The following is a 12,648-nucleotide window of genomic DNA, read 5'->3' on the forward strand; positions in this document are numbered from 1 at the left end:
ACAATGTCCTCCATGTGCTGTGAGTGTGTATGCGAGCCACTCATCTATGCTGTGTTGGATTGTATGTTTGGTCATCTCTTAAGACCCTCTCTCACCAACAGGATGAATAAGAGGAGATAAAAAAGCAAGTGGATGTTTAGAGGAGAAGTTAGAGCTGTGCTGTCCAGTGCAGTACCATTTGGCCCCAGGTGGATATTGAACACTTGAAATGAAGCAAATACAAATCATTATGTACTATAAGGATAAAATGTCAACTAGATTTTGAAGACAGTATGCACAAAGAACATTAATATATCAATCACAATTTCCATATTGTTTGCCTATTGGTATAATTTTTTTGTATATATGGTGGACAAAATAAATTTGATTTCATATTTTATTTCTTCTAAAGTGGTTATTAGAGAGCTTAAAATTATGGCTGAATTTTCCATTTGTAATTCACATAATTTCTATTGGGCAACTCTGGCTTAGTGAAAAAGTCAGGAAAAGAATTAGTGTAGCTTGGACATGTAGAAAAGACAGCTATCTAGCAGGAATAAAAGCTGGTCTGTTTTCAAGCAGTCATGTAAAAGAAAAGAGAATTGAGGAGGAGAAGAAATGTTACCTGGACATGGAAGAGTTCATTTTTGCCTGTGACCAGCTGAGGTATCAGGGAGCTACTTAGATGAAGATTGCCAGGGTAAGGTGGGCAATATGTCTGGAATTCATGAGTGATTAAGGGTTGGCATCGTTAGTTTTGACATTAAAGGCATGAATAAAATTTCTAGAACTTGAATATAGAGTACAATCAGGTCCATGATACATATTATTAAGTAAATTGGACTGCTTGAAATACTTCAGTATAATTGAACAAATTTTTATTGAGTACCTACTGTGTGCCTAGCTTTGAACATCAATATGACTTCAAACATATGAAAAACAGCAATTTTTTTGAATGCAAACAAATTCTTTATGTATATATTTAATTTCAGATCTGAAGCACTATATATTTGTCATCAACAAAAGAAGAAATGTTTGTTATTAATAAGTATAGAGTGTGTGATTTACGTATAATCAAATGTTTTCATTTTTGGAAAGATTTTATTAGAAGAAGGTGAAATTTGGGACAAAGATGTGTAGAGCAGTAAAGGAAATTTTGTAGTTTTAATGTATATAAAGACTGATAGCACTAATTCCCTATTATAGATGCATCAATTAAATTTTACCTCCATATTTATATATATGCCTCCATTAATGTTTTCAGTGGTTTGAGGAAGGTGGAACCTCTAGATCTGATACTGTTGGCATATAACTGAAGAGAAAGATAGAAAGGGTAGGTATAGGGAAATTGTCTACTGAATAAATAATAAAGAAGCAGATGGGGGAAAGAATAAAGACTTGGCTAGGCTGGACTGAGATGGCACTAACTTGCTGTGCGTGCTGATCACGAGAACAATAGCTTGGAGCTGTACAAAATTTACTTTTGGGGACTCCCTCCTTATTTATGGATTTATTGTGACCCAGTGAGGCAAAAAAAAAATACAAAAGAAATTTCAAAAACAAAAATTGTAAACTGCAGCACGCAGGGAGGGAGTATAAAGGAGAATGATGAGGGGGTGAATTTGACTAATATGTATTGTAAGCATTTTTGTAAATGTCACAATGTACCCCAGTACAACAAAAATGAAAATAAAATCCTTTCATGCACACTACTCAGCTAGGTTGATATGGAGTTCTGTCAGTCCTGTGTAACTGTTAGGTGTGTTTAAATCATTGTGTGATCTACTGATGTTTCCCTGCCCTTAATTTTGCAAAAATATCTCTCCCTGCCCTTAATTTTGTGCTCCCAAAGCAAGGTAAAAATGAATTTGTTTAATTGAAGCAATGAAGCAAATATTTTAGATTTGTTGGAAGTGGCGTATCTTCAGCAGAAGCTTGGAAGCAGAAGATTAGTGAGTTTCAGAACAGCCTGCACTACACAGTGAGACAAAATAATAAAAAAAAAAAAAAAGGAAGGAAGGAAGGCAGTAAGGAAAGGAGAAAGGGAGGGGGAGGATGGAGGGAGGGAGGGAGGAATGAGGGAGAGGGAAAAGAAAGAAGAAAGAAAGAGAACATAAAGTAGAGGAAAGTAGCAAATTAGTCAACAGAATATAGAGGTCTGCATATGCACCTATGATTATTTTAGTGTTTAATGCAATGCTGTGAGCACATGTTCACACAGATAACAGGGCTGAGAAATTGAGCCTGCTAGTTAACAGAGGAACCATGACAGTAACTGTGACTTATATTAATTCATCCCTAAGAAAAATCTTAGAGCTTCTAGGTGTGCTGAAAAAACAAAAGGAAAATTTTAATGAAATACAAATGCAAAGTTGGGATTCTGAAATAAAATATGTAAAACAAAACCCCAATGCTCTTTGAGAGTACATAAATTTGATTTGCTTCCTTAAAGCAACAAAAAAACAAAGTATAAAAAACAAAGACCTTCAGTTTGTTATGGAATTATTGCAAGTGTAATTTCTCAAATTACATGAAAAAGTGGCATTATTTTCAGACTATACAAATAGTACTCTGGAGGAGGAATGGATTGATGTGTAATGTTACCAAAGTCAGTTTGATTTACTGTTCCATTGAAATTTTACCTTGGTGTATCACTGAAAAGATTAACAAAGCCATAATATATCATCATCGACAAATGGGATAAAAATACAACTAGCTTGACAATAACTTCCAAATAAGATAGGAACCTACAACTCTAAAACCTAAGGAACATCAGTTCTCTAGAAATTAATTTTTGACTGACATGACTGAGAAATTGATTTCTAGTTAGGGAATTAGTGAAGTTTGAAGAGGTAAGTTTTAGATTATGTATTTTGAAACAGATATTAAAAACAGAATCATCTACAGTAGATATACTGAACATACGAAAAATCCAAACTTCAAAAAGACTCACATATTCTACACAGAAGGCACATGCCTCACTATGCCTGCAAACACACTTTGGTGTTTACATTCTATTTTTTTCAATAAAGTTTTTAATATCTTAGTTAATGTAAAAAACATAAATACTACATCATTGCCAAGGTGGAAGTACCCAGGTAAATAGTATATTAAGATCCTGGACCCATTTAAAGATAGCCTTATATGTAACAGTGATATTTCCCAGAGTCACACTCTTCTTTTTACCAAAATTATCTAATAGATTTTGTCAGAACCATAATACCACATTCACTAAGAATGACACACTCTACCAGATGAAATAGTAATATTAGTGAGTGTGGAACCTTTCAAATATTTCCCTTTATAAGAGGGAAACAGACAAAAAGCACGGGAAGCTACCACTTCAGAACCTCTTTAGCATGTCAAGGAAATTCATCACAAGAGAGTAACAGCAGAGGAAAATGTATGTGAGCTAAATATAATAAATAATTACTCAAAATGGGATTATACCATTTCTTTTCATTAAAAATTATTTTTAAATTAATAAGGGAAAATGTTAGCCCTTAATTCTGATATTTGGTTACTACAAGTCTCATTTATAGACACCTTTGCCCTTATCTTTTCCTCAAAATTTTAATTGATCATTTGTATATAATCAGCATTATTGGTTAACAGAGGAACTGAGCTGTATGATGATCCTCACAATAGAAAGTGCATAACACCACATAATCCCATATTTTTTTCCTCAAAAGCATACATAGGGATTAATGCTGCTAATTACCAATGCGTGCATATACAACAATTTTCATTTTATGAAAAAGATTGAAGGAAATTTATTCACATAGTCCTCTGTTGACAATCACAAGTGCATTAAGGGGACAGACGTTGTGGGGTTTTGATTTTCTACTGGATAGTAAAGTAAGTTTCTTGGAGGCATGTTCCATCTCTTGCGCTATCTCACTTTCTGCAGCTCCTGTCTCAGCCATGATGGCAGAGGCTGCCCCAGTCTGTGCAGGAGTTTGGACAGCAGCACATTGTGATCTCGGTAGTAATTAGAGAGGAAGGTTCTGGACTGAAAGTCAAACAGAAAAGAAGATTTGAAAGATGTAAAGTAGTTCAACAGACAAGATTAGGAATCGACTTCTCTTAGGAAATTCCATCATAATAGAAATGTCTACAAAATGTTTATTTCTTACTTTTCTTAATCATTGCTTATTTTCACCTTTGGAAAAATTTTGACAAAAGCATAGCTGAAAAATAAAAACAGGTCCAGGTTTGTCCTGAGTGACTTCTCTACCATTGGTACCTATATTTATTGTGAGTCATGATGTCTACACAGAACGTTTGCAAACAGGAGATAATAGCAGAGATTAATGAGGAACCAAATCTACAGAAGTGAACCATGTAAAAATATTATGTTTCATTAGAGATTGGCACACAGAATAAAGATGAAAAGTGAACGTAAATAATCTTAGAAACTGAAATTAATGCTTACAAAGAATAATTTGTTACATTACATAACAATTTTCTACATTTATTCAGGACTAAAATAGATCCATTTTTAATAATTAAGAGCTTCCAGCCTTCAAAACAGATCTCTGAAGCTTAGTCTTTCTTGAAATTTTAAATTATGATTTTTATTTTTGGCTGTATTGGGGTTTAATCTCAGAGCCTCCTGCTTGCTAGGCAGGTATTCTACTACCTGAGCCATGGCTCTAACAATTTTTGCTTTGGTCATTTTGTGATAAGGACTCAACGTTTTTTGCCCAGGCCTGCCTGAGCTGTGATCATCTTGTATAGCTGGGATTATAGGCAAACACCCTAGAACCCGTTTTTTTTTTTTTTTTCAGATGGGTCTGGCTAATGTTTTGCCCATGTTGTACTCAAACCTCAATCTTTCCAAGTTCTGCCACCTAAGTAGCTGAGATTACAGGCTTTATGCTTTCTAAGCAGGTAATCTACTACTTGCGTCATACCTCCAGCTCTTTTGCTCTGGTTATTTTTGAGCTAGGGTCTTGCTTTTTGCCCAGACCAACCTGGATTGTAATTCTATTTTGTGGTTCTCATCATAGCTAGAATGACAAGTATGGACCACTGTACCCAGATTTTTCTGTTGAGGTGGAGTCTCAGGACCGTTTTTTCCTGGGCTGGCCTCAAAGTGCTATTCTCCTTGTCTCAGCCTCCCAAGCAGCTAGAATTACATGCATAAACCACGGATGCCTAGTTCTGATTTTTATAATTTTTATTTTCTTTATCAAATTGGGGAGTTTGGTTCTTATTGGATAAATGGTTAAAAATAATTATGAAATATATCAGTGGTTTTAGTTTCATGTTTTACTTTTATTTGCACAGATTCCAGGGAAACAGAAAGTTTACAACTTGGCTTTTTTTCTGGATGTCACTTACTCTGTGTTGTAATCCAATAGGCCTAATTCCGTGTCTCTGGCAGAATAGTGTAAATATTGGTAGCAATAGCCCTAACGTCATTTGTCCATCTGGTTAAACTGTCTCTCTTAAGCCCTCTGTCATATTTTAACACAAACAAATGTCTTTCTTCACAAAACTCCCCTAGCAACTTTTGTGCATATTGTGGAAATGGATTTAATGCAACTACATTTCATCTTGGACCATTCGCCAGGCATTTCATTATGTTTCTTAAACCAGATTGTAAACACTTCAAATTTGGTATAAGATGTAGTGGTGGGAACATTACATTGATTTTTTTGGCAGCTTAAAATGATTTCTGAAACCCTTTTGAAATTATTGAGTTCAAAGGTATAGTTTTAAGGACCTTCTGGTACTTCTATCTCCATAGTAACATATGAATCACTAGCATCCATCCTCTGCCCACCTTGCCTTGGGAGAAATTCTCATATCTGGCTGAGTCGATTGCTGGTTGGTTTCCCAACCCTCATCTAACACATAGGCATTCCTCCACCTATTTTCACTTCTACGAAAAATTTTTTTTGTCTTTTCTCAGTTCAGCTTGTCATTATTTTATGTCTTTTTATGACTCAGTGACCATAACTAATTTATCCATCCTATGGTAATCTGAGTTCACAACTAACTGTTTTGTCCTTGCATTCTCTCCATTGCTCGGCTCGCTATCAGGCATGGTGGTGACTTTGGGTAACTGTATTGAATATATTAATAGTACTTGTCTATTTTATCTGAAATCACTTGCTTATTTAAGGGACTTGTCTAAGTGCCTTATATATGTGGAAAGGAGTTGCTTTTCTGTAAACACTTATGTTTGAATTGAATTTCAGCAGGAAATACTTTCTAGGGATACATATTAATCTTTTGTCTATCTTTATCACCTTCTAAATACATAAAACTATTGATTGCAAAGAAAGAGCAGAAAGAAGAAGTAAAGTTCTGTGACTAGTTTGAAGCAGCTGTATGCACAGATTTTTGCCAAAGTAATTAAGACTAGGAAGACAATACCTCTGGATCCATAGGCGGGTATTTTCGGCCTTTACTTTTTCCAAGGCATTTGGTCTTTCCTCCTTCCAGCAGTTGACACCAAAAGCCCTTTTGGGGATCAAACCTACAGTAGATAACATACAACACTAATATATTATGTGCAGAATTTTCAGTGAGAGAGCTTTGCCAGTTGGATAAAGGAAATGCACTTTTTATGCCTATTGCTTTGATTTAATGTAACTTATTTTAATAGATATTCGGCTGACATGAGAGGGGATAATATAGATTAAAGAAACTATATGTATTAGTATATTTTTAAATAGTTCTACTCTAAGGAGAAAAGACATATAGCTCGTTAGTCCTATTTTATGTTGAAATTATTAAGTTCCATATTTTACTTATGAATCTGTAAAAAATAAGACCCCAAATCAAAATTATACCAAATATATAAGGGGTATTTTATTTACTTATGATTGTAGTTTTCTTGTAAAATATATTGACAGATTTCTTTGAGATCTTTCAAGGGTGTGCATTAATTGACAGATTTCTTTGAGATCTTTCAAGGGTGTGCATGTAATATAGGTATACTATTTTGAATATACATACAATTAAACCTTCCAATTTGGAAAAGTGCGATATTCTTTTTTTTAGAGTTCAAAATGTTACATTGTATACTTCAAATGTAAATGTAAGTAAATTAAAGTTGTAACTACAATTTAATATAGCATTTTACAAATTAATATAGACAACACAAAACATTGACATTACAAATAGTGAATGGAAGATGACAGGACTCTTCCTTTCTTTTGTTGAAGGAAGATAATCCTTGGATGATTCAGGTCCCTATAGTCTTACAGAAAATTGTAATGTTTTGTGCCCATAACTGCAACTAAGTTACAAAAGAAAGGACATGTGGCCTAATTATTTTATTTAAAGTGAAATACGGAAGAATTTTTGTTTAGGACTAACAAGTTAGGAAAAATGAAAGAATGAAGCAAATAGGGAAGTTTAAAATTTATTGCTGTAGGACTTGCTGCATGCATAAAACATTGAAAAGGTTTGCATTTTTGTTGCTCAGCAGATGTTTTAGAAGGATGAAGCATAATTGACTGGGATGTAAAGTTAATTAGTTGCAGAATATTTTGTTGCCCTGGGCCCATTCCTATAATACTAGTGCACCTGCAATTTGCCTCTGCACATATGTGAACTCATTTAGGGTGAGAGGAAGATTTTCTTCACAGTTCCCTGCCCAATCTATTATTAGAGACCTGAACTTTGCAGTTCAAGTTGTCCTAGTTCATGTTATCAATTAAAATTAAATACATCACTAGTTAAATGGATAAAAGGAAGACAGAGTCATTTCCAACCTGAACTTTTCAATCTGCTCCTTGCCCATCACAGTCCTTTCTCTAGTTTTCATTAATTTCCCAAGAGGAAAAACAATTCAGCATGCTGTGCAGAATGAGATGGGGAAGTCGGCATAACGGTGCCCCTAAACAGCATTTTCTGCCTCAGGATGAGAACGTTTAACTGCATTAAGGTAAAATATAGCACTGGCAACAAAGTCAAGATATTTATACATGGGCTAAGAGCATCTCCCCTGCTCTCAGGTAGTGCCAATGTCTCCAAGTGGGCTGCAGTCTCTCTTTGCTCTCTACAGCAGCTGCTGTGAGGTAAAACTTTGGCAATCTGAGGTAGCAGCCATCAAGAATATTTAAAGTCATTTTTAAAGATATGATTATCATAACCTTGAATCCACAAACTTTGCTGTCCTGGTTTCATTTATTGCATTGTTAACTTTATATAACAAAGGATATTTATCCTTTCTAAGTTATATCAATTGTTTCATGGTTCTATTTTAGTAGGCATAAAATTGTGAAATTAAAGTGCAAAGCCTTTTTCAAATAACTGTTGGACAGCTTTTAGGACACGAGTTGGTTGGCACTTGCCTTATTTTATAATACTGATCATCATTATAGTTATTAATTTTTGTGATGTAAGATGCATTAAAATACATAAATTTGTACTTATTTGCAATATCTCCTTCAAAAGTATGATTTTACAGGTTTATTGATCCCTAAGAAACTATTTACAGTAAATATAATAGAACTATTACCTAAAATACTGCTGAGAGGCAGGGCAAGATATGCCAACATCAATAACTATTAATGCAAAACATATTATAAGAAGCTTTGTATACTTAATCAACAAAGGCATGCCTTGTGTTGTTATTTCCATGTGTAGATAAAAACTTCATTAAGGTTCTTTTAGTGGATAAGGAACAATCCAATCTTATTACTGCTTTTCCTGTCCCTCCATTACCCTCTCTAATTGTCTAATTGCTGAGTCTAATCTGCTGTGAACTGGGAAATTACATAATCAGGCTTGTTAGAATTTTGTCTAAAATTTAATAGGCTTTGTATCAGTCCTTATGGGGATAGTCTTTTATGAATAAACTACATGCCCTTTTCAAGTATGTTTTGGATGCTCAGAGGTTTTGTTTTTGTTTCTTATTTTGCTTTTTATATTCTCTCCCATTTAAAATTATCTAAACATATGCTTCTATTTTCCTAAGATGACTATAACAATATCTCCCATCCCACATGCTCTTCTGTTGCATGGTCTTGTCCCTCATCAAGAGGCCTCATTTCCCTCTCTTGGATTTGGACTGTCGTTGGTGACCACTTTATCCAATAAGCATAGCGTAAGTGGTGCTGAGTTATTTGCAAGTCTAGGTCAGAGAAGTCCATAGCTTTCTTGAACTACATGCTTCCTTGACTTATTACTCTCACTTTGAATTCATACTTTACACTGTGAGAAAACCAAGTACAGGGAGAGAACTCATGGGGAGTCCTGCTGGGCCTGGCCTTTGAGCCACCCCAGGCAGGGAGCCTATAAATGAAGAAGCCTTCAGATACTGCCAGTCCTCAGCCATTTGAGTCACATCCAGATATTCAATTCTTCCCAGTCATGGCTTCAGGGATCATGAACAAAGACAGGTGTGTCCTGTCTATTTCCTGACCTATAGAATCCATGAGCACAATAAAATGGTTGTCATGATATCCAGTAGGTTTTGTGATGGTTTGCAATGCAACAGTAAACTACATAATTACATTTGTTTATAAATAATGTAATGAATATATAATAAAACATGAATGTACTTCTTCCCCAATTCTGCCCTAAATATAGCTCACTTTCATAGAAGGAGGGATTGTGGCTAGTATATCATTTCTAACTTGTAAATTACTCAGAGAAAGAAGCTATATATTTCTCACTTTTGTAACTTCAATTTCTAGGATACTTTCTGCTCATGTAAAAAGTTTAGTTAACCAGAATAATATTGAGAAAAAGTTCAAACATAGGGGAATTTATCATAATATAAAATACCTATAATACTTTATAAGACAAAGCATTCCTGGTATTCAAAAAGGAGATACTATATGAGTAATGAGGATTTGACTGCTTTTTGAGTAGCAAAATGATGTATAAATTCATAGCTAGTATTAATGATGTTATATGCATACCTACCAGTGATAATTTATGATGGCAAATAATGGAAATGAAATCAAGCATGAGAATAGACTCACGTTAGTGCTTCAGAATAATTATAATGAGGTGTAACTCCCAGAAACTTCTGGACTTCATCCATCACAGTAGCTGGGTCAGATCTCAGCTGCTGTCCATCAATAATTAGCAACTGCAAAGTCAAAAATAGTCACTTTATGAAGAGCAAACTAAATCGAATAGACGGAGCTGCCTCCCTTGACCTGGTACAGCATTAATAAATTAGGTCAGAGTGAATAAGGAGAAAACAGCAGCACTTAGATCACATTTAACTGCTTGCTATTCTTGCATCTTTCCAAATTAGCAATAATTAAAGTTTACCATCGACAATTATTTTTTGGGAGTTATTCAGTTATAGCCCAGAAGTTACTTCATTCTAGACCCGACATAAAAAACCAGACATTATCTTGACTTCAGCAGGAACAGGTTTTTCCATCTTTGCTATATATAATTAGATAACTAGCCAGCTTACCAAATTCTGTGAGCTAACCCTGGGACCGGGAGTTTGGAAACAGTGGTCATCCCAATAAAAACAACACATCTCTTCATAAATCATTACTAGAGTTGAGGGTAAAATGTTTGTTCTTGAATTTCTGATCTTGGTTTACTATCCTAAAATATCAGATTTGCCTAAGATATGTTTTTTCTAAAAATGTTAATGCTAAAATCCTCTGGGGATTTGATAGAGTCCTGAGCTGACATGAAGAAGAGGAAGGATATGGATACTTTCCTCAAATCTTCATTTCTGGTCTATCCCATGTTCTGGGAGATTTTATAGCACTTCCCATCATGAAGTCTAATGGCTGAGCTCATTCTGTTATAAAATAAGGATCGCACAGGACAGACAGCAAGTGGGAATCGGTATATAGGGCTCCACAAAGGATTGTTTGACTGCTCAACTAGAAGTTGAGAATTATTGCTTGTGAATCATATGACATATCCTTATGACTCAGCACCACCCACTAATTAGAAGAAGCTCCCAAGATGGGTTTTAGAACCATTTAACTACATTTTAATAGTATGCGTGAAATAAAAATATGTAAAAAATAAACCTACAATTCTTCCTTATTTATAATTGTCTCTGATTATAAATTATTAACTGTGGTAATTTTCATTCTCATTTTTTGTCAGCCAGTGTGATATAATAATGATATAATAAATACAAGAAATTAATTTCAGGACATTACCTGGGAAGTAGCAAAGTAGGTTAACCATCTTTCTATGTGGACTGCATACCATCCAGGCACTAGACATCTCCTCTGTAAAGTTTTTAAATCAGATGGGGCCCAGTGCCCTGTTGTGATCACTTCATAGAAATTAAACCTCAGGGCTGCTGGGTCTTCATGTGATCGTTGGTGCTTTAAACATAAAAGGTAATTGCAAAATTAGGTTTTTTTTTTTTAAAAAAAGTCTGTGTAACTCTGTATGTGTGTGCATATGTGTGTATGTGTTTGATGTGTGTCTCTTTCATTTCACCAAATGAAGTTATTCGATTTTAGAATGAAAGATTTAGCAAATAATACATTTACGAAAGTAGGTGTTTGTGCATTGCTTATTTTAAAGTCCAAGACTTCACTTGAAATCAGATGATATTTAGATAAACTTGTGGTTATGTTCCTGTCTAAAATACTCAGGTGCAAAGCAGGGCAGAGGGTGAGGACTTTCTTCATGTGTCTAATTAGAAGTAAAAAAGATATCAAGGACAGACAAATTCAGCCTGATGAAAAGAGATTTAGATGGGCAAAATTAGTCTTACATATGATTTGATCCATTGCTACATTACAGCTGCACTTGCAGGTTCTGACATTTCTCTGTTTCCCTGTGTGGCAGGTGCCATGGCTGTACAGAAAGCAGATACTTATTCCTAATGTTTGTTTAGGTGTGATATTCACGTTGACAAAACTCAAGGTCCTTTTTACTTTCCCATGATTCCCTACCTAACACTGCAAATTCCCAAATACTGCCTCACTCCTACTTTTCATTATTAACTTTTCAAAGTCTTTCATACCAAACCACCATTGGCCAAACTGGAGAGAGCCCAACTCGATCAGAGATGATTCTAACAGTCAATAAAATGTCACAAGCATTTATTGGTCTCTTTTTCTAGAACAAAGAATAACAACAGATTCTGGAGATGAAAGATATAAGTAAGACATGACCACTGTCTTCAGAGAAATCAAACCTAATGTGGAGGACAATAGAGTCATATGTTGCAATGAAGTCACATATTTGAATAGAGGTGTAAGGTATTTGTTGTGACAGCCAGGCCAATAAGGGATTAATTCTGCCTGACAGGTAAAGGAAACTTTTTATAGTGGCTGAAACTTTCAGCTAAAATGTAATGATTTTGATAATCAGAAAAAAAGCAAACAAAGTAGAAAACTAAGAGAACTTTATCATTTTGAGGTAAATTTGAGAGAAGGTGGGTGAAGAGTATGGGGATAAATGAATTAGGGTTGTGAAATATCTAAAAGTAGAATATGAAGAAAATCCAGTGCTGGATCAGCAAGGAACTATGTCAGGGCCTGATATGTTTGGCAACAACAGGACTTAAGCATGAGTGGGGTGCCTATGTGTGAGTTAGAAATAAAGTAGCTAGAATAATGAAGATGGTTTAGATGGACTGATTATTTGTAGTAATGGATTAAGGATAATTAGAAAGTTGCAGATAAGTAGAATTAATAGAAGCCCTCTCATTATCGGATACTTATTGACCTTCTTACATATATTTGCATTATG

The 12,648-nt window shown here is 34.7% G+C and overlaps 1 protein-coding gene across 3 annotated transcripts in view; it reads right to left on the bottom strand.

Moving 5' to 3' along the window:
• Nucleotides 1-2,039: 2,039 nt before the first annotated feature.
• Ndst4 (N-deacetylase and N-sulfotransferase 4) overlaps nt 2,040-12,648 on the bottom strand; it is a 277,456-nt gene continuing 266,847 nt past the window's right edge. For all 3 annotated transcript variants that reach the window (XM_020187174.2, XM_074041591.1, XM_074041592.1), the window contains 4 exons: nt 11,097-11,267; nt 9,933-10,042; nt 6,367-6,469; nt 2,040-3,991 (listed from right to left, as the gene is read on the bottom strand). In XM_020187174.2, the coding sequence (XP_020042763.1) occupies nt 3,872-3,991; nt 6,367-6,469; nt 9,933-10,042; nt 11,097-11,267 (504 nt within the window). In that variant the 3' untranslated portion in view covers nt 2,040-3,871. The remainder of the gene's footprint in view (nt 3,992-6,366; nt 6,470-9,932; nt 10,043-11,096; nt 11,268-12,648) is intronic.

This window comes from Castor canadensis, chromosome 9 (assembly GCF_047511655.1).
Source record: "Castor canadensis chromosome 9, mCasCan1.hap1v2, whole genome shotgun sequence".
Classification (NCBI taxonomy): Eukaryota; Metazoa; Chordata; class Mammalia; order Rodentia; family Castoridae; genus Castor; species Castor canadensis.